Source organism: Tachypleus tridentatus, chromosome 7, assembly GCF_004210375.1.
Source record: "Tachypleus tridentatus isolate NWPU-2018 chromosome 7, ASM421037v1, whole genome shotgun sequence".
Lineage (NCBI taxonomy): Eukaryota > Metazoa > Arthropoda > Merostomata > Xiphosura > Limulidae > Tachypleus > Tachypleus tridentatus.
Genome location: NC_134831.1, coordinates 79,265,026 through 79,288,893, shown reverse-complemented (window position 1 = coordinate 79,288,893; position 23,868 = coordinate 79,265,026). Strand labels below are relative to the sequence as shown.

Genomic DNA, 23,868 nt, shown 5'->3' with positions numbered 1-23,868 from the left:
CGATAAGACTCCCAGGCCAGATAATATTTCCCTAAGTGTTTTGTAATAGGTATGTGAGCCACTTGCTACTATTTATTGTACATACATGATTCATAGGCAGATGCTAATGTCATTCCTCTTTTCAAAGGAGGTAATAAAAATTGTCCTGGTAATTATACAGCTGTTAGTTACATCAATTGTGAGAAATGTTTTGAAAAGTCTGATAAAAGATGTTTTGCAAAGTCAGTGAACAAAGTTTAGAATTTTTTTTAGATATCCAACATGATTTTATTACCATAAAATCTTTCCTTACAAATTATTGGACATTCCCTGAAAAGGTTACTGCTTCTGTAGATGAGGTAAAGGTGTACATTTAGCACATCTAGATTTTCATAAAGGTCTTGACAGGGCATCACATATGGGTCATTCCATGTCACATCATCGAGATTTTGGAAAATTTTCTGGGTGACCTCCTCAGAATGCCTTGAAAAAATGCACATGTGCTTATCTACCCATATAATGAAAAATTGCCAAAGATTAGATCAATATCTCTAAAAGTTTCTGATTTACAGCCCTTTAAAATTTAGTTAATTTTGTTTTATTTTTGGCGAATTCATTTTTGGGCAACTTTGGCTGCTTATAGCTGCAAGAGTATTGGTGGTAGAAGACTGAAATTTGCTACACTGACTGAGTTAATCTCACAGAATAAAAAAATGGTCTCAAACCAAGTTCATCTCTCTTAGGATTTCCATAGTGAGGCTATAAAATCACCTGAAAACCCAAAATCGTAGAAAACATTAGTTTATTTAATAAGCCATAGCTCTAAGACTTATTATAATACAAAGCTGAATATTTTTTTCAAATTTCCTATAACATATCAGTTGATAAATCAACAATTCTTGTAATTAAAAGTCTATTATATCTCCTGTAAAAAAAAAATTGAGATGCATGCAATTTTTTATGAGTTAGCTAAAAATAGCCCTACTTAGGCCACAGTTTGACTATGTCACCAGTTATTCAGCCTTTTCAGATTTTTACCATATATTTTTACATCTCTGAATATGATCTACAAAAAAAATCAAGATGGTGTTCAACCTACTTTTTGGGTTTAATTTTTAAAGTAACATCTGACCATACGTTTTTTATTTAAAAACAAATTCAGTTCAGGTTTGTTACTGTGTGCAAATATATCCATACAAATTTGAAAAATACCTGCCAGACTTTTATGAATCCCACTGAAATATTCTAACCAGTCTTTCACAATGTTAAATATTGAAGTTGTAAGAAACAAGAAAGAATTAATTCCTTTCTGAACAAGTTTACTGGCATAACTATTTAGATCACATGGCAATGCAAATATGTTGTGTGTGCATTACAGTTATGCAGATATGGCTGACTTTAAGATTCATAGGCCCGGCATGGCCAAGCGTGTTAAGGCGTGTGACTTGTAATCTAAAGGTTGCTGGTTTGCATCCACGTCACGCCAAACATGCTCGCCCTTTCAGCCTTGGGGGCGTTATAATTTTATGGTCAATCCTACTATTTGTTGGTAAAAAGAGTAGCTCCAAGAGTTGGCGGTGGGTGGTGATGACTAGCTTCCTTCCCTCTAGTCTTACACTGCTAAATTAGGGACGGCTAGCACAGATAGCCCTTGAGTAGCTTTGTGCAAAATTAAAAAAAAAAAAAGATTCATAATATGATAAATACAAAGGTAAATTAGACACAAAGAGCACAGTGCTACAACAGGGGATAACTGGGAAAGATTATAGTCACACCAAACTGAAATAATTATGACAATAAAATATTTTAAAAACTGCTTTGGAGATAAATTAGCCTTAACAACATCAAATAAACATTGCTTTGTTCAGACAGCTTGAATAAATTTCTGAAATTTGAGTTTGATTATGTTGAGATCACTTTGACTTAGAACATAGTGGTGAGCACTACTGCCTTGCATGGCAGGTGCACTTATCAGACAAAGAACATGTTGGAAAGGGATTCAGCTTTCATCTTTACGTGACCTTGCAGGCCACGAGAACAGTTTGTTTCTTGATTTCTTCATTAATGACACCAACACATCGGAATGTTCATCTGATCTATCTTTTATGTTTCCCACATACCATTCATGATCGTATATGCATGTCACGTATTTCCCTGGCTGATAAATGTCATTGCTATCATTTGACCCTATTTGAGCTGCTGCAGCATCACTTTCACTGCTACTACCAACAGTTACAACTGTGTACACATCATCACCTGATAGCCTTCTCATATACAATTTGTTGGTAGAGTAGGGAATAAAGCTATGATGTTATCTAATACCTGCCACAGTTTTGTATTTTTCATAGCACTCAAGTACATCAAACTTTACACAATTCTGCAGGACTGATTCATGATTGACAAGAAAGAACTGAATGCCCTGAATGTGGTCCTTTGCCCATGAGAAAGGTTACAAAATTGGTGCTTTGGATGTGGGGGGTATCACATGAGAAAGGTTACTAAATTAGTTCCTTGGATGTGGAGGGGGTATCACATGAGAAAAGCTACTAAGTTAGTTCTTTGGATGTGGGGGTATCACATGAGAAAGGTTACTAAATTGGTGACTTGGATATGGGGGATATGACATGAGAAAGGTTAACATCTCTGAAACTGTTTTATCTTAAAAAAAACGAAAGTTAGAGGGGATCTGATGGTAAATTGAATTGATAGTGTTGATATATTATTCTTTTTTCATGCTTAACAACAATAACAGAGATACAGTGGGACACAAATATAAATTTTGGCAAGGTAGAAGTCGTCTTTAGCTGAGACAGTTTTATTTTTCTAACAGTGTGGTTGACCTCTGGAATAGGTTGCAATCAGATGTTGTGGAGACAGTAAATTTAAGAGTTTTAGAGAAGGCCTCATAAATATAGGAATGAAAAAGACTGGCTTTAAGATTTTTATTTTATATACTTGATAGTTTTAGTTTATTTTAGAGGCTGGAAGATCTAAGGTGGACCAACAGATTTAATAATAGTCAGGCAATTTTTTATTTAACATAAACAGACTTTTCAGGCCTTCAGGTTTGATGAGCACCTTTGAAATAATGCATGTTAATGTCCAGGAAATTGTAATTTTCCTCCATTGAAAATGCGTTTCCAATATGTGCTTCCTCTCACACACAAGAGATGTTGAAATTTTCCAATTCTAATGGGCATGTGTTAGTGAGATGAGGCAAGTACCTATTCGAAATACATTTTCAGTACAGGAAAATTATAATGTGATAGTGTTATTGAGGTAGTGTTTAGTTACCTTACACACGTGTTCACTAACTAGAGGCTTCATTTAAAAAAAAGTGACTTTGTATAAACACATGAGGAAAAGTAAAAAAAAAAAAAAAAAAAAAATAGAACCACCTTTAGGGGAGTTTATGGTAAAAAAGAAATTTGATAGATACAGGTCCTTGTAACATGTTAATGGAATGTGTAGCCGAGATATGGAAATTGGACATATACTATGAAATTTAAATTGATTCTGATGGTAATTAAAGTTTAAGTGGTTAAGCATATTATGATGAAGAAAACTGATTATATGAAGCTTAAACAAATAACATTCTTTTTTAATAACTGTTGCACAGGAATTATTTGACACTGACAGTACTGATAAAGATAATTTTCCTGTACACAGTGTGTGGGAGAATAATGACTGAATGTACTTTACTAGCAAACATTTAAACACAAACAGGACAAAGGTTCTTGATACATGCAAATAGCTATATGCAGTAGGTTTAATTCAGATTAATTTAATGTTTATGAGATGTGTGTTTATGCAAATGAGTCACTTAGTTTTTGAACAAACAGTTTAACTTATATTCTATTTCCTAGTTAAAAATTAAATACAATTTTGTTCCTGTCTGTCAGTCACAAAAGAGTAATTATCATATGATTCTAGTTAAATTGTTATGTGACAGACTAAGAACATTATGACATCATAAATTTTTCTGGATGTAAACGTTTTATTGGCTGTTACTTTTTTCATTCATTAGACGTAATATACCAGGCCTTATATTTACCTCTTACCCTTACTTTGCTCTTGAAATACAACCATGGATTAATGTAATAGAAAAATAGTACAATTCAGTCAATACAAATTAACTTTTACTGTCTAATTTTGGAGAGAAAAAAAAGAAGAAGAGAGAGATAAGGTATTAGCTCACTAACAGATCTATTTACTGTTTGATATGGATGTTTTTGGCTCCAGTGCATTTTTCAAATGTTAAGGCCTGATTTGTGAGAAGTGTTTGTATTTTTATTAAAATTATAATTTATCTTTGCTTTCTTAATAATGACTGTACTTTCATGCAGCTTATGAGTACTACAAAACTTTCTTAGTACTACTATCTGCAAAATTTTTATTTGTAGGAAGTTTATTTATATTGGGTGTTCGAAAAGTCACTGTGCACTTGTATATTTATTAACAGACATGTTTCAATATAGAATACAGGAGGTAAATATGAAAGACAATTATAAACAATGTTGAAAGTGACCCCCGTTGGCATCAATACAGGCTTGGATTCTTCTTATTTTGTTTCTAAACACCGCTATCAGTTGCTGGCTTGAAATAGACTGAATGAATGCTATTATCGCTGCTTTCAAAACTGCACAGTGAGTTTCTGAACACCCTGTAGATGCTGTTGCTAATTTTTCATAATAATTTACAGCTCAAGTGTTTTATATTTTCTTTATCTAAAACTAGTTTGTTTTGATAAACCTGAAATTGTTGAGCAGTTCAGTGATTATTACAATAATTAGGAGTGGAACCATGTCAAAATTCTTCTCTTTTAATAAACTACAAATGAAGGTCGCCTTATAGCAGACCATAATTTTTTTTTCATTTTATATTCTTTAATATAAATTGTCTGATCTTTTATTCCTTTCCTAACTCAGTCAGAGCTTTTCTAGAATGGTTCAGATAATCTGAAATCTTTGTTCATAATATTACTCAGATAATTACTGCTTATTTATTTTGTAACTTGAAATAACTGATATAAAATTTAAAATTATGTGCTTAAATAAATAGTTTGGCATCGATCTTTGTGATTGGTGCTACTAATCCTGAATGAAGAATGAACAGGTCTCTTTCAAAGTTTCTTAATGTATCAGGCCCCAGCCCTATTCCACAAACTCTCAACCCATCTTTCTATGTATTAAATGAGTCATAGTATTTATAGTTATTTGCTGCACCTATATTGATATAGGAGGTTAGGCATATTAATACACCACAGGTGGCTAAATACTGCCCATCCTCTGATGGCTCAGTGGTAAGTCTGAGGGCTTATACCACTGAAAAGAGCAAAGGTAGCTGAATGTGTCAGTTTGTGTTTAACAACAGCCAGATACTACCCGTTATTTGTACACGTTTATGTGTTCTATCTCTATGTGGTAATATTTAAATACTACTTATAAACTAAGTATATGGTATTGCTATCTTTAAAATATACTTCTAGTACCTTTTTGCTGTCAACAGAATTTAATGTACATTCTGTGTGATTTTGATTGGTTCAGATTTTTCTTCTATAGTGTGAAGGGTTTTCAATTATACTGAACAAAAGACATGAATTTCTTTGAGTAAACACAGATCTTAATTTGTGACTTCTGGTGTGTTACCACCTTTGGTACAGAAATTAATAAATTGTTATTGTAATAAAATGTCATCTAAACATTTTATATTTTATATGAGGGTACAGTTTATAGGTAGCCCATAAAACTTCATTTGTTTCATAATATATACAATATTTAAATTTTTTTAAAGCTTCTAGTGATGTATTGGGAAGATGTGTAGAATTCAAATTGCTGTAGTCATGTTCTTTAAATATGCACAATTTCAGAAGTTAGCATCCATTTCTGATAGAAAAATCAACTCTGATACAAAGATATTATTTACCTGTGTTAAAAGCCAGTAGTTATTGATATGTGCAGTTGCTCTCTCTCACTATTTAATAACATGTTTGGTGTTCTTTAGATAGTCTAAAAATATTATTATGTTTGAAAAACTTCTTTGATTATTGTAATTGGTTTTAACATAGCCATGAAATTTAATACATGTACTTAGTGTAAACATAAGTATAGCTGAAAGTAATAAAAATTAGAATGTCCTCATACCTAATTAATGTTATGATTGCACAAGTAAGAAAATAAAAATATTCATGACAGATGTTAAATGAAAACATATTCCTTCTATGGAATAAATTTGTTTTATTAAATAACAAAATGAATTAAAGTACATTCAACATTTGTTGGTCATTAAAGATTGTGTGAAGATTCCAATAAATTGTTGATGGTAATGAATAGTACTCTTTGTTGCTAAGAGGACATCAAGATCAGATTTTATGAAGAAGATGCTGATGGTAGAATTATGTGGGAAGATTATGGAAATTTTTCAGAAAATGATGTACATCATCAGGTAAATTAATGTAATTTAAGACTTACAGTGCATTTAGAACTGAACTTGACTCAGTTTCATGTTTTGTGAAAATATTTTATATATTTCATATGTTTTAAAACATTGTTGTAATTTTCAATTTTTTGTTTTGAATTTTGCACAAAGTTACTCAAGGACTATCTGCGCTAGCCATCCCTAATTTAGCATTGTAAGACTAGAGGGAAGGCAGCTAGTTATCACCACCCACTGTCAACTCTTGGGCTACTCTTTTACCAATGAATAGTGAGATTGACTGTCACATTATAATGCCCTGTGACTGAAAGGGTAAGCGTGTTTCGTGTGACGGGGAATCGAACCTGCGACCCTCAGATTATGAGTCAAACACCTTAACCCACATTTTCAAATGTAATGATAAACGCGTTACACTGAATGGAATTATTCTATTGTGTTGATGTTTTAAAAGATCCTTTATCACTCAGATGAAATGATTTGTAAATATAGTCTGTTATTCACTATTCTTCTCATCTTTGATTCTGTAACCATTAAAAAATAATTATACTTGTGATTGAAGATGAAAATATTAATAAATTGCACATTGTGAATGCATTTTGCTGCAAATTATCCATTTGGTTGGAAAGCGTATTTCAAAAGCCAACAAACAATCTGTTGTGCTGAAATTTACAGTGCAAATAATGCATTTTTATTGATATTTATTTACTTAATCTTTATATGATATCACTTTGGTTTTTCTTTAATGCTGAAGTCTCAAGTATTATTTGATAAAGTGGTATATTTTAAAGTTATTAGTATGAATTTATTTTTAAATAAATTACATGTGTATGTGCATTCTTATATGTTTTAACGTGTAATGTAATACTGACAAACATACCTTAAAGGTAGCAATTGTGTTCCGGACTCCAGCCTACAGGGACTGTAATATTAAAGAAGATGTAAGAGTGAAACTGCAGTTATACAGATTAAAAGATAGTCAGTATAGTGAAAGCAAAGACTTCCAGTACACTCCAGCATATGGTGAGGACCAAATAAAAAAAAAAGAAAATTAATATACAGGATGGCCCGTAAGTCCATACCCATTCATATATCTTATGTATCCAGTGTATCTGTGTGCTGTCCCTCATTCTTGCTGCATAATATTATGCGACACCATGTTCTGTGAGACATTTTAGTGTAAATGGGCTTAAATTGGCCATATTTCTCTGAAAAAAAATGAAAAAAATTTGAAATACATGCGTAATTGAATATAACATGATAACATATGGATGGATAGGGACTTACGGGCCACCCTGTACAATAAAAAATTTCAAAGATAAAATTCTAATGCAACATCAATAATAGTTTCACAGTAGGCCTAGCTTTTGGAAATTATTATATATAATTATTGTGTCATACTTTATCATAGTTCATCCATACAGAGCTCTTTCTGACTTGTATATAGAGTGATGATAAATATAAGTCACTGTACAGAACAGTTAACTATTAAACTGGGTAATGTATTAAATCATGAGTAGTATTTTCATGACAGATTCCATGTATAGAGTTAACATGTTATGACCAGATGTTTAGAGTATTAAAATATCAATATTTTAATAATTGTGTAAATATTAAGTAAAAGAATTGCAACTGGGATAAAACTTGCTTATTATTAAGAAATAGAATTTCACCAAATCATTTAACTGTACATTCTCACCTAAACGCTTTAAGAGGAGACAGGTTTCGTTAATCATATCAAACAAGCTTACATAATTTTCAGTTTATTTTGTTGTATTTGATTATTTTAATATAATTCAGACAGGGAAGAAATAGAGAGAAAGAGGAGAAAGATTACCACTCATCAAGTACATCATGACCTTGATCCATCACTGCAGTCTGGTGCTGGCACTAGTGGATCCACTTGGGTTAACACAGATTATCAAACAGGATTTTCTGGTGATTCTTCTTTTAAAAAAATTAAAATGCTAGGCTGACATGCTTCTTTTATCAATGTTAGCTTTACAGTTGAATGTTAGTACAGTGCAAATAGCATGCTTTGAGCATTAATGTTTCACATAACAGTAGAAAAATATATTTAGAATTAACATTTTGAAGCAGGTCAGCTGAAATTATATGGAAGTTTGAAACTAGTATAAGAATATTTTTTTTTAGTAATTATTAGACATACTAAATAAAAACTAGAAGTTCAACCAAGTTTATATTATGTTGTATCTATGGAAACTGAAGTCTTGTCTTCATGATAAAACTCATGCTTGGCAACAGATACTTTTTCTACATTATTCTGAATTATTCCATTACAGATTTCATTTCTTTGTTCAACCTTTGGCATTTCACATTAAAGTAGTCCTTCATGTTTGAAGGATACCATCACCTTGATGTTTGAAAATGTCCATAAAATGAGTTTCACGATCGTTCAATACTGGTCCTTTTATTTTTACCAATAAATTAATACTTTTGGATTCTGATCCTGCTACTGTTTGCCATGGTATTGGTTATACAATCAGCTGTTGTTTTTATACACAAGCTTACTCACAGATAACTTTGTGTGACCCTGTTGGCTGCTATAAGTCTGATACTTTAACATTTTAATTGACATAGAGTAGTTATGTTTGCACAATAAAATGACATTTTAAACTGTATTGCTGTATTTTGACATCAAATATTTGTAACTTAGAAACTAAGTCTATATTTTAAAGTTTAAATAACAAATTGGAAACTGGGTGTTAATTAATAAATTATGGCTTTAATTTTGTTTGAACTAAATTCTACATTACACAGGCTGCAAGAGATCCCATATTGATTGTAGGTCATCATACTTTAGTAACATGCTATAAAAATGTCCCAGCTTAGCCAATAAGCTTCTGTTTTGCTGACAGAAAGATAGGACAATTCAGTCAATACAAATTAATTTTTATTGTCCAGTTTTGTAAACAAAGAATTGAGATACAACGTCATCCTCCTAACAGCTCCTGTAGGCTGTTTGTCAAAGGATGTTTATATCTATTGAGCATTTATCATATGTGAAAAACTGTATAGAGCATTGTATTTTATAGTTTATATTGTGCTTAGCTTCAATAACAAAAAAATTTATGTTAAATTGATCAAAAATGTACTGTTTCTGGAATGATTTTAAAGTTTTTGAGAGTATATGGTAATTTCTGATACAATATTTTACCTCTTCTCAACTTATAAAGCCCTCTATTAGTACCAATTTTGTACTTTCTCAACTTCTCATTCTTCCTTCATGGTGGCTTATCAATGTCAGTGGTACACATACTATTGTTGGTCAGTCTGATGTTATCATCCTTGCCATCCTAATATTCCTCACTTCACATCAACTTTTCACTTGGCTTCTTGACAGGCTGTTTGATTTCCTCTGTTCTTGGCTATGAAGCAGTTTTATTGTGTCTTTCGGTTGCTAGTCTTGTTCATGTTGTTTTGTTTCTTCTGCAAATTTCTTTTCCTCCAAATTCCGCCTTCATAATTGCGATCTTGACTACTACTTTTGCAAAGTCAGAGCTTTCCAATGGTAAATGACATGCACTACTCCCTTTCCATAGTTCCCTTTTCTGTTTGTTTATTTTTTAGCTTTTAACTCTGTAACATGACCTTTATTCCATTACCCTTAAAGGTTGATTAACCTGGCATGTTCTTCCCTTTTTTCCTGATGATTGTTGTCTTTTCCATGTTTCTTTCAATCAAATTTGTCATTTATTATGTTCTTGGCTGCACATTTCTGTCTTCCCTTTGGGGACGTCATCAGTGCAGGTATGTGGACCAATCTGCATACGTTTACACCTTTGTTTATTGGTGAGTGGTAAGTACTCTTTTTTTTTTTTTTGCAGGGGACTTAGTCTTAAATCCACACTGTAAAACCTGTGTTCATATACCATCTCAGATGATCCATGGAATTCAGGCTATTCCTACTACAGCTCTGATGTTCCAATATAGATAGTGCCAGATTTTAGTTGGTTGACTGTGCCAATGGGATTTTTCTATTTTTTCAAGATACAGTGTAATATAACCACGTTATATAATGACCATCATTCGAATGGGGTGTTTTGCAAGACTGCTGATAAGTATATCTCACAGTATTTTGTTTCATTAATATGTTCAACCTGGACTGTACACTCATGGGCTAACACAATAAAGCAAACAGGGATCACTGCTCATTTCAGATGATCCATAACATTTGAGGCTCTTTCCACCACAGACCCAATGTACAGTTCCAAGCACCACCAGTGATCTCTCTGCTTTTCAAAATAGAGTATCAGGCCACTCATTGCACTGTCTCCAGTGTTGCTCTCCTCCATACTCTCTAATGCAATTTTTCCCTTCTTCCTCTAGTGGAATATGGGAGTCCTTGCCACTTGCTAATTCCTGTTCATGGTGTACCATGCATGCTTGTGCTTTTGAGTGTGCACAATATCACTCAATTGAAAGTAGGATAGTGACATTCTGCCAGTATGGATGGTGAGATGTCATTCATACTACAGACCTAATGTACATTTCTAGATGCCATCAGATGTTGGATCTAGTACTCCACTGTATAATGCAATTTGTCCATCTAGCTAAGACTCCATTTTTGTTACTGGATGCTGATTCCTAGTGAATTGTCCCCTAGTGGCACAGTGCTATGTCTGTGAACTTACAGTTCTAGAAAACGGGTTTTAGTACCCGTGGTTGGCAGAGCACAGATGACCTGTTGTGTAGCTTTGTGCTTAATTTCAAACAAATCCCAATGAATCTGGTGTTGATGGTAGCTCGATCCACATAAGATCTCACATGTTTGAGTGGTTACTCTCCTCCTACTGTAGGGTGGATGATAAGTTTCCCGAGTCTCTATATTTTGGACTGAAGATGCAACTCCATATAGTAGTCCTTCATTCTTACTGTGTTTTGAATGTTGGGTCTTTGTGGACCTGGTGTTGGTTGTAGCTGGACAAGATACAAATCCTCGTATATGCAGGCTGGGTACCCTCCTCTTATTGTAGACTCGATGAAAAATTCCCAATGATGCTAGGATTTGCATGGAAGATGAGTACCCACCTGGGCTCTCCACCTTTCTGCCAGATGTGGGATTTTAGTGGGTTCAGTGTTGGAGATGTGCTCATGCAATGACTGGTTCTCAGTGCAGAAGCTCCTCTTCCTTGCTGATACTCTTTTGTGAGATTAATGTTAGAGGACTGTCTTTTGACCACAGACCTGATGTACAGTTTCACATGTCACCAGGATTTGATTGAGGTTAAACTTTTAATTATAGTGTATTGTGTCCTAGTCCCTTTACATCAAGGGGTCTGAGTATTTTCTCTAACATTCTGTACAGTCTTTCCTTTGTTTCTGTCTTATGGGTGACACATTACTACCAGTCAGAAAGTGTATCTGGCTCAGAAGTGTGTTATTTCTCATTCATTCTCACACCCCATGGTTTTTCTTTTGGGCACTTCCTAAAGGGGAATCATCTTCTTGCTGGCCCTCTATGTGTTCTAATAATTTGACAAAATGTACATAAACACAATCATTCTGTAAGGCTCATAATGTAGGTAAGAAATATTAAATAAATTGAAAATGAACTGATTTTTGTTTTATTATGAAATTTACTCATTGGAAACTTTTGGCTAATTTACTTTAGCCAATCATCTTCATGCTAAATGAATAGTAAATTCAGTATTGTGATCTGTGTTAAAGTTACAATGTTTTGTTTTTAAGCAATTAAAACTACAACTCACCAGCTCATAAGATGAATCACAATATTAAATTATTCAGTTAAGTCTGACAACAGCTGCATTAAAGTAGCAGGACATTTCCAGTGAATAAATTTTAACATGTTATAAAGCCTATTCATTATATGTTACTTGAATGCAATTTTCATTGTATGTTATATTACTGTAATTGCTTTTAGAATTTGCTGGATGGTTAAATTTCAGTTTGCAGTGTATATCCTTTTAGTTATGACTATAGTATTATAATTTGTCTCTTAATGTACAGTTTCAGGACAGAGTCACAATTTAGATCTTCCTGAACAACATGCTATATCAAGTACACATTTTGAAAGTCATTATTCTGCTTCTGGTTCACTGGAACAAACAAATATATTCAACAACGATCATAATATGTATTCATATTTTTTGCATCCATCCAGTAATCCAATGCTGAGTAATGAAGAAAGTAAGTGCTTGTTTGCTCTTTGTGATTAGATACAAAAATAGATTAATTGAATTTTGAAAGAGTGATCCTCAGTTGTCTTATTTTGGAATATTCCAGTTGAATTTAGTAATTTTTTCAGGGGTAATTTGTAAGGGATTTAAATTTTTTTTCCATAGAATTAGGTAATGTTTTAACATATTAAATTATTCCCTTTGTTTTTGTTTTCTGACTAAAGAGGTAAATCTAATTTAAGTGTTACTATGAGTAAGTACATATGTGTAGTGCTTCATGTATTTCAGGCATCTGCTTATTTGTAATGGATATTGTTTCTTTGCACAGGTGAACCAAATCCTCTCTTGGAAGATTTCCAAATTGACTCTGTTTGCAATGTCAATCCCAAACATCCAACAGTTAAAGTAAATCTTGAGCATGCCATTGAGACTCTATCTTTAGATGGTAAGGGTTATAAACAGAATGTGGGGAATAGCATAACATCACTTAAAAAAGAGGATAAAGTAAAAAATGGTAATTCTGGATCATTTACTTCTGAATATGCTAATGCACATAAACAAACGTTAGAGCATTCTAATATCCAAAGAAAGATGGTATTAGCTAATAGGAGTTTGGATATTTGTGCTGAAGAAAGCTTAGGTATTGAACCTCAAACTGTACAAATTGGAGATTCACAGCTTGCATCTAAGTATGTCAGAACCAAAGGGTATGAATTAAAACCAAAATATATTCAGTCTGAAGGGCAGGTAAAGGTTGAACATTTAAGTTTCTCTGAACAAGGCTTGGACACTGAACAAATAATGTTTAAAACCAGAGATTTAGAGAGATGCAGGAGCTTAAGTAATCCCAAAGACTTTATCAGTCTACCTCCAGAACCCGAAACAAAAATCTTGGAAACCAGTGACCCTGAAGAAAATAGATCTAAGGCTATTGGAAATTGCATGGAGAATAAAATACAATCAGATGCCCTGCCTACTACATTGCATGGAGTGAAGCAACTTGCATTGAGGATGAGTTTGGCCTTAAGAAATTTTGTAGTTACTGGAGATCTTGGACTACTATTGATGACTCTTCAGCATTTAATTGCCATACAGGATGAAGAAGGAGACAAGTACGTGTAATATTTGTTAATTTCAACAAAGGATCTTAAGATTAGCATAAGAAGTTCTGTGAAATGCACATGGTGGTTACTATGTTCTGAACAATTTGTTACAAAACTATATGAAAGGTTAACAAAATATATACAAAGTTGTTAATTAATGTTTACCAGTATTATTTTGTTATCTGTTTATTTCATAACTGTTTGTACAATATTTTTACATTACTAGTATTTGTTTATAAAGTTCTATCATGGTTTCCATGTACTGACCATCCTTAGAATTCTGAGGAATAGATTAAGCCTTATTTGGTTATGTGAGATGAACATGTTAATCTCTTTCATATTTTATTTGAAGAGTTATAAAAAATTATGTTTATTGTTTTTTTGTTTTGTTTTCTGAAGTGCCCTTCACCTTACCATCATTCATCAAGCCAAACAACACATTCAGCAACTGGTTTTGATTCGCTCTCTCTTACACATTTTTGAAGAACTTCCAAGACAAGTCATCAATGATTGCAACAATTTACATCAGGTAATGTGGAAGAAGCATTGTTAGATATCGACCTTCTAGGGATTTTTATGATCACCATTTATGTGATGTATTAAATGATAACTTGCATCATTACCAGTATCATTGTTAGAGAACATTAAGAAGGATGTGAACAAAGAAACTGTCAGTTTGTTATTTTCTAAAGCTGCCCAATATGATGTTTAATAACATGAAACTTGGTATTGTAACCAGTGGAATCATTTGTTTCTTTTTTTCAAATACAATGTACTTCTATTGTTCAGAAAAGTACTAGACACTTCCTAACTTCATCAGTGCATATTTTTCCATGTACATCATTAGTGTAAATATTTTCCACATGTAAAGTTTTTCTCCATAAAATATCCCATTTCAGTATTTAATATCTCCTCAAACACTACTTTTTTGAAAACATTGTCAAGTGCCACGTAATTGTTGTATGGAATTACTTAAAATGGACTCAATATTTAGGAATCCTAAGTAGAGCAATAAATATTATCAACTACTCATGCCACACAAAATAATTGATTAATTTAAACTACAATGGCAATTGCCATGAAAATAATTAACTAATCAAAATTAATGTTTCTGATTAGTCAAAATATTGTAGTTATTATTTCTTCTTAATTTTTGATTAATTCAAGGTTGTTCTACTTGATCTAATAGTGTACACTCACAAGAATAGTCAGATAAAATTAGTGTTTTCGGATTATTACACTTTTCATGTATTCCAGTTATTCAAGTTTCACATGAGAATAATATGTTAGCCGAGTGTAATCGATTAATGAGCCCAGCATTTAATTGATTATCACATTTCATTAGTTACCCAGTTCTAGTGCCAGAACTTGCAAAAATGCATTTTGGTAGTTTTTTAGCTTTATTTTTAAGAGTCCTTGTTACAGAAGACTGGGAAAACAACTTGGCTCACCTGCAGTGTGAGTGTTATGAAATAAAGGTTCATTCATGAGACTCAAGTGGAAGAAAGAGAAGTTGATGATATTTTATATTTAAAACTTTAGTTTTCAGTTAAAATATTATGATTTATATTTACTATTAATCTATTTTCTATACATTTTCGTATATAATCTATTTCAACAACCGAAATATTCAGTGTTCAAATATTTTATATATATGTGGTTCAAATTATTTAATTTAAATAAGTGAATTAAAAATGAAAAAATGTCAAGGAGTACTTTTAACAAAAGATAAATTATTTTACTCCAAGAATAATTACAGACACGTTACCATGCTCAGTATAACAGTATCACTTAACTTTTCAAAAATGACTTTTTTCTTTTATAGATAGACATAGAGTCACATAGTAGACATGACTCAGTGGGTTAATTACCCAGAAATTGAATAACATACAAGTAAATAGCTCATAAATTATCTTTTATACAGTATGCAGTGAGCAGATTTTAACCTTACTATTTCATAAAAAGAACATATTTTTTCAGATTACTTATAAAATTTAACTGATATAGTTAAAGAAAAATTTTGCAGTGAATGTGAAAATATTACTGTTTACTTAGAAATATTTTGTGATTCTCTGTTATGTTTTTCTTTTGCAGACTCCATTATTCTTAGCCGTGGTGACAAGGAGCCACAAAGCTATTCCCTTTCTGCTGATGAGTGGAGCTGATGCAAATATTCCTGATAATGAAGGAAACACACCATTGCATGTAGCTGTTAGAGATGGGAACCTCACTGCGCTTAATTTGTTGCTCGACAGAAAAAATTATCCTAAGGGTGCTTCAGAAACTATAGACATAGATAAACTAAATTATGAAGGTGAGTTTACAGTGATATAATAAGTAGAAAACAAATTCTAGTTGATCTCCCATTACTACTACATATTGTGGTATATTTTATAAGAATTATTTGTTTTTTCCCAGAATGATCTGATAGGCCCACAGAATAATAGGAGATTTGAACAATATATTTATAATAAACTGTTTCTGAGTTACCTGACATAAAATAAGTTTGTGAGAAGGAAATAAAGAGATAAGATACAATTATAAAACAATATACAATAAACATTCTTTATTTATTAAGCACAAACACAAAGTGTTAAACTCTGCAGTCCTTAAGCTTAAAGGTTTAGGGAAGATAAGTCAGAAGTGTTTCCTTATAGAAAAACGACTTTTGGTTTAATACATTTTTAAAAGTGGAAATCTTGAAATGGAAATTAAGAGTTTTATCATTATTAGGCAAATATTAGATATGTGCAATATCTGTGTCAATTTTCCAAGACCTTAAGCTTCTAATAACTTCAGGGAATTCATGTTTAAAACAGTAAATAATATTTAAGACAAAATTAAAACAAAATTTAATGTTTATAAAAACATCACAAGTATTTCATATTCTTATAATTTTTCACATGTATGAGATATATCAAAAAATGAACATTTTCAAATACAGCAGAAAATTATTTTTCTGCGAGTATTAACTAATTTGATTTTTATTTTCTGCTGTCACTTTGTTACCAGTTTATGGAAGTTATCAGTAAAGTGAATTATTTAACACCTTCAATATAATGAAAGCATTACAAGTTGTTTATTCATGCCTGTACTAAAGGGACTGAATCTTAAAAAATGGTTTTAAAGCATAAGGATGGTACCTAAAGTTGAAAAAAAAATTCTTTCTTTGAAATTACCCTATTTAAACATTTTTAATGAATAACCTAAGCTCATTTAATTATGTTGTTTAAGAGGCTTTAAAGTTCATGATTCTGTGTAAGACCAAGGAAACATTATCCTAAGGAATAATGTTATAAATAAATCCATCCAAAAATACTTGAGTAAAAACAAAAATTCTGCTTTTAGCTCAAACATTATATGATATATAATATATATCACAAATGGAGCAAAATAAAGTAAATTCGCATTACTCATATCATTTTATTCATATACTGTTAAACTGAATCTGCATTTAATTTGGAACACAATTTACCACTACCGAGTACAGTGGACAAGATGTGGCATGGTGAATTAGGAGACGTGCTGAATGTAAGTTCAGTTTCATAGAAAATGATGCAATGTGAATAATGTCAAGTTGCTTTGTTTTTTGCTTTTGTGTTCATGAAATATCAACATTGTTTCAGCTAAAACTACCTCTTTGCACAAGCTTCTATATGGATTTAATGTACTTTTTTTTTATATTGATCCTGGACACTTACACTGTAATCATTATTGTTTAACTAGATCTTTTAAAGGAAGCAATTCCTAGAGAGAAGTGATACACAAAATATTAATATTGTACACATAACAAAGTAGATTACAGGGGATTGGAAAGTTTGTCACTTTTAAGGATGACAGTGTGTGAGAAAGAGTGAGAAGGTGGAGTGACACTCTTGTTCTGAGCTGATGAGCTATGCAAAACGTACTCTGGGAATGCAAGTGAGTGGATGATAAGGATTATTTCTGCTATCAATGATAGATGAATATTTGGCATGAAAGCATGCCAAATATTCATCTAAGTAGATGCACATTGAATTCCTTGCTTTATGTCGCAAGCGCTAGGTCTGATATGTATCATAAAATATGTGAGAGATAAAATAAGAATCTTCTGGTCATGATTGCTAGGTGCTTGTTTTGCAAACACTCAGTCCAGCTTTTACTACAGTATTTGGTGTTCTTATGTTTTGGAGTTGCTTCCCTTATAGGCAAAATACAGATTATATAGAAAGCCAGTTTCAAACCAGTTGTATATTTTTGACAATCAAAACATTGCAAAAATGTGTTTGAAAATGTTCATACCACTAAAAACAGTGTGTGCATTAAGTGAATATGAATAGAGATATTGAACTTTTTGAAATTTACTGGAAAACTTCACACGACTCTAGAATTAAAAGTAGGCAAAGCTTATGAATGATATTTTGCAGACCTACTCTAGAGATGCATAATGTTTGAGAGAAAAAATATTTGCCACTTTCAATTCTGTAGCAAAGTCATGAGGATGTGTATTTAATGCATAATGAGCAAACGATGTAAACAGAAGACAACAGTAGTTTTGTTTCTCTGTGCCCTTTATTTTATTTTTGTTCTTTAGCTACAAAATTAGTTTAATATGCATTTTAAGTCAGTATCAATATGTTTGGTTAGGTAGAACCATCTGTCCTCTGATTCAGAGTTACAATTAATAATTGTATCATAATTTAGACTCATAGGCAGTATTGGTAAGTAGAATCTACTATAACCAAATAATTTGTAATATTTTTAAATTTTCATTTATTTCATTGCTTTTCCAACCATTGGGTTTGGGTAGCTGAGGAAATTCATCTAGGTCTAGCAAGCTCTAATCCATTAAGAATGTGGTTGTTTGTGGAAGCTTTACTTGGACATGGTTAATCTTTCTTTTTTTCCTCAATGAATTTTCCCTTCTACAAGTCAAATAATGTGGAAAATATTAGCTAAGCTCACTAAAAAGCCTGGCTGATTATAAAGGTCATGGTAAAAACACATAATTTATATTATATTACAAAAATTAAATCACTCATGTAGTCAAATGAGTGTGACAAGATTTCTATGAAATTAGCTGAAGTGGAATTTCTTAGTGAGATATTAACATGTAATCATGTAGCCATAATTGTCCTTTACTTAAAAAAAATAAACAGCTGTCTTTTTTTTTATGAAAATTTGAAACTTTTATGTGTAATCCTTTTTCAGGGCTTTCTCCTCTTCATGTTGCAGTAATAAACAATCAAGAAAAATGTGTAAAGAGATTGTGTGTTAGTGGAGCTGACATTAATGCTGCTGTGGGTACAAGTGGAAACACATCATTACATCTTGCAGTAGAAATTCACCCTAATCTTGTCAGAGTATTACTTGCTCAGGTATTAGAGTTTTGTAGCAAAGTTTTGTTTCAGTAGCACATATAAGTAATGGAAGTTCAGGATTTCTGAACTTCTTTGGCATTTGGGAATAAATATTTTTTTCGAGTGATAAATTTTGAAATTATTAATCTTGAGATAGGTATGCATTAACTGATAAGTGTGGTTAAGCTAGCTAAGTTAAGGTGTACCTCAAGTATTCTTTCAATAAAACTTTTTACCAGATTGTTCAAATAGATTTTGGTTAAAGATATCATATAAAATACATAGAAAAATAAAGTTTATGGATGTAAAAAGTGCTCAGAAACTAAAAATTAATTTTTTTTTACTAAGTTTCTTCTCCTTTGAAACATAAACAACTCTAAATTATTTAAATACAGTTTTATTTTTGAAAGAGCAGAAATTAATTTTTGTTTGCTACAAAGCTTTAAAAATTAATTAAATTTTTAAAAGTATAAAATTAATTTTATAGCATGAGAATCAACCTAGTCACTTAATTAGGTGAAACTGAAGAAATCAGTTATTGCTAAGCAGATGAACTAAAGCTCAAAATTCTGTAATATTCTGAATCATGTTTTATATTATCAGCTTAGTTTGAATAATTATAAATTAACTTCAGTGTGCCTTTTAGAGTATGGAAGCTTTTATAAATTGCAACATCAAAAATGTTTAACACTTTAATATGATAGAAAACTGTATCCATAAACATCATCATTATAGTAATTGATGTTTTTTTTTTAGGAAATGCCAGATGTTGAAGGTAATTCTGTAAATAACTGTAAGGTACACATAATAGAAAATAAAGTATTTGCTGGTCCTTTTAACTGAATATGTGTAACCATTTTGAAGAAGGAATGTTGACTATAATTCTGAACTTACTATTTTTAATTATGTAATATCGAACAAGATTTTAATAAAACTTGCAAGTCAGTTTTACAGAAAAAAATCTGATGTGTTACAGATTTATTTACACTTAAGATATGTCTGTGAATGGACAATGTCCATCTGACTCAGATTGTGTCAAGTCTGAGATCAAGATGATATTCATGTAAAGAATAATAGTACTTTTCTCCATTGTACAATTTGCGTATTGCATTTAGATAACCTGTAAAAATTCCAAAATGCACATCTATAACTTTTGATCAGCATTGCTGTACATTGTATCTAGTATTTACCCTTCTCTTCCACACACTGTCACTAAATAAGAATGTATGATAAAATTAATATTTCAAAACACTGCTATCAGATACCAGGTTAAATGGTAGCCTGTAAAAGGTTGGGGCCATTTTGAACCATCCCCTTACAAGTAGAATTAACAAAAAAAATGAACATAAAACAACAATGTATAGTTATTTATATTGCAAGCCAGATGGTTACATTGTTTGCATTATTGTAAGAATATTATTTTTATGCTGTTAAAATAGTCATCAGTGCAAATCAATTTCACTTTTGCTTATTATACAAGTAATTTTACTGTTCTAAATTATTTTGATTGTGTATTTGGTAACCAGTGTATTTTTTATATTTTGCACATTTTAGCATGACATCAAAGTAGACATTCAGAATTTTGCAGGAAATACTGCCCTACATTTAGCCTGTACTCAAGGTTTTAAAGATGTCATAATATCTCTGATGGAAGCAGGGGCAAATCCATTTGTTCAGAACTTCAGTACAACTTCCTGTTTGAACCAGTGTAGCTGTGAAGAGGATAATAATTGTTACAACTTGAAAGGACAAATGGCTACTGACTTGGTAGCTGGAAATTATGAAGTAAGTTATCAAACATTCTTAGTTCTAATTTATATAATATTTGTTTTTATGAAACATTTTCTGGATTAAATAATCAATAAGCATTAATTTATTGACTGATAAAATTTTAAGGAAATGTTATGCATTTGTTTATAATTTGAAGATTTTATTTTTAATAGAAATAAGTTATGTTGTCATAAAAAATGTACCCACTGGTGGTGGAATTTCATTTTGAGATGGAAAATTTAACCATGCAGTATATTTAATATAAAGTACTTTTAATATTTAAAGAAAACAAAATGTAATGTTATCATGCTTCCATATTTTTTAAGGCTTAGAGGTTAGAATGCTCGACTTGCAGTTTACATGTCATGAATTCAATCTCATTATTAAACATGCTCACTCTTTTCACTTTGGGATGATATAATGTAATGGTCAAGTTCACTATTTGAGTTAAAGTACTCCAAGAGTTGTGGTGGGTGGTGTGGACCACCTGCTTTCCTCATTGTCATTTTCTAAACTAGTGTGATAACTTAGTACCAATAGCTCTCAAGTAGCTTTGTGGAAAATTCAATATCAAATAAACAGTCAACACTTTCATATACAAAAAACAAAGAGCATTACACACATAGGAAGAGAAAACCAGGATCAAAGCTACAGTATGTTATATATCTTGGGGTTGTAGATGTTTCTGTAAAAATGTGGTCCTTTTGTGGTGTTAGGATATGCTATCAGATGAAATCTGTATGTGCAAGCATCACATGCACAGTTAGATCTCTGTTACTTTTCAATACAGATGTTATTCACATCGAAACAACCATTCAATGTCTATAGACAGTCAAACTTTAACAGCAGAAGTAAAATCATTCATGTATATTTGTGACATACTCTGGAGGTTGTAAGTGAAACTTCTTCCCTGAGTTTGCATCTTAGCTTTCAAAATGCTGAAAAATTTCATATGACAAGCTCATATAAAAGAACATCAGATAGCGATCAAATTGTACCTTACATAGAGAATTGAAAATAGGTATAAGAGCATTTAATTTCAATTCTCATCATTATTTTGATAAATACTGAATATATAAATTTGCTTAGTAAAAATAATAAACTTGCCTGGTTGCTTTATATAGGTTTTATTAGATTATTTAATGAAATTTATGGTACAACATCTAAAATATTTCTAGGTTCACTATAAATACTGTCAAATATGACAGATATCCATTTAGTATAAATTTAAAAAAACAATTTGAAAATCATCTTTATAAGAAATACACAGTAATTCTAATGGGTCCAGCATGTCTGTTATGTATAAGGTCTGTGCATGTACTCTTCGTGAAGGTGGATACATTATTGGAGCTTAAGTATGCTACTGTCCATCGGCTCAACAAATATATGGGGACATTTTTTTTTCTCCGTTTAAAACTTCTTAACACTAATCATGATGGTTACTGATTATTCATTCATTTTTTGAGTGATAAAGGCTGCTTTGCTTTCAATTGAAAATAATGGCTGGGTTTTGATACTCGTGGTGGGTTGAGCCCAGGTAGCCCATTATGCAGCTCTATGCTTAACTACAAACAGAAAACTCAAAGTGATGGACAGGTTGGTAACTGAAATTAGTCAGGTGATTAATTTAGCCTTGAATTTTTTGTGGCAACTTTGAGCTGTACAATGTGGTTAGGTGTGGGTTGAAATCAGCATGTGGGACATGTGACCTATTTTTTGTGTCTACACTTACAAGTAGTTATATACACACAGCAGTGGTTTCTCTTCAGCAAGTCAGAGTGTCATTTATTTCAGCAGAATAATATTCTTTGCCACTTGTCTACTGACATGTTAATTGTATAAAATATCTTTGGGGCCTTTGTCCTTATTACCTTCATCAAGCTATTGAAACTGCACCAGACATACCTTAAAATAGTTAGCTGAGTACTCACAGTACTAAATATACTATCACGGTGAGTCAAGACCAATTTTTTTGTAAGTGTAACTTATACCTGACAAATTCTTTCAATAAAATATATGCACACACACATATGTTGTACCAATGTTGATAAAATTAATCAAACTACATTCAGTGCATTTGTTAATGATGCCTTAAAGAAAGCATATCGCAGAGACATACACTGTACACTATATGGTAGTGAATAAAATTTGTTAATGTAAGCTACGATTTAATAATTGTTGGAGTTCTGTAGGTATAATAAAAATTGTGAAATATAATTCCAAACTCAAAATGTATGGAACAAGAAATCAAATGTTTGACAGTAGTTAATTAAACAGTTTAAGTATATTTTAAAATAATTATTTCACTTAACTCATGTTCATGGTGAATGTTTTTAGTTACTGAGGATCTTAACTGGTAAAACACATGAACCACGTCGACCTTCTACAGGAAATACAACTTCCTTGTGTGGTAATAGTTTTCCTTCTGGAGACTGTCGTAGAAAAACAAAACTCAGTAATGTCAGTTGTACAGAAAGACAGAATTCTGGTAGCAGTATTAAAGAAGATTTTAATCAGTCAGTGAAGATGTTTGATTCAGGCTACAGTAGTGGTAAATAAGTCGGTATTTAATTTGCATTACCAATAAAACAATAACCAACTTATTAAGAAAGAGAATTTTTAATTGCACTTAACATGAGGTCTTTGTAATAAACAAAATTCGATTTTAAGTAATTTATTTTTTTTTCAAAATGATGAGTAGGTTGTAATAGTAGCTTACCTGACTCTAAATTTAGGTTTAAAGCATAATACATCAATACCTGTTATAGAAAATTAGCTACTTTTCCCTACAGCTTGGTTCAAAACTCATTTAATATTTATATGTTAAAAAAAAAACAACATTAACCTTATGACTACCAGCTATTAAATTTTTAGTAAGTAATGTCGTTCTCAGCATATTTTTTTCCAAAAATAAAACTGTTGGACAAGATTATTTAAAATTTGACAAGAACGTTCCTAAAAGTATGTAGTTTCAAAAAATACAACTTTCAATTTTGATTTTTTCTACTATTGCTAATACAGATTTATTTGATGTAGCTATTTACGATCTCAATAGTTCACTTGCAGGGTGACTTTTTATATGAA

At 31.5% G+C, this 23,868-nt stretch overlaps 1 protein-coding gene across 5 annotated transcripts in view; it reads left to right on the top strand.

Annotated features, from left to right (window-relative positions):
• LOC143256051 (nuclear factor NF-kappa-B p105 subunit-like) overlaps positions 1–23,868 on the top strand; it is a 132,149-nt gene that overhangs the window by 101,363 nt on the left and 6,918 nt on the right. For 4 of the 5 annotated variants that reach the window (XM_076512697.1, XM_076512699.1, XM_076512698.1 and 1 more), the window contains 10 exons: positions 6,329–6,423; positions 7,299–7,434; positions 8,212–8,349; positions 12,403–12,582; positions 12,901–13,684; positions 14,075–14,204; positions 15,770–15,989; positions 18,866–19,032; positions 20,569–20,799; positions 23,122–23,335. In XM_076512697.1, the coding sequence (XP_076368812.1) occupies positions 6,329–6,423; positions 7,299–7,434; positions 8,212–8,349; positions 12,403–12,582; positions 12,901–13,684; positions 14,075–14,204; positions 15,770–15,989; positions 18,866–19,032; positions 20,569–20,799; positions 23,122–23,335 (2,295 nt within the window). The remainder of the gene's footprint in view (positions 1–6,328; positions 6,424–7,298; positions 7,435–8,211; positions 8,350–12,402; positions 12,583–12,900; positions 13,685–14,074; positions 14,205–15,769; positions 15,990–18,865; positions 19,033–20,568; positions 20,800–23,121; positions 23,336–23,868) is intronic. The other variant, XR_013030979.1, reaches the window with a different exon arrangement.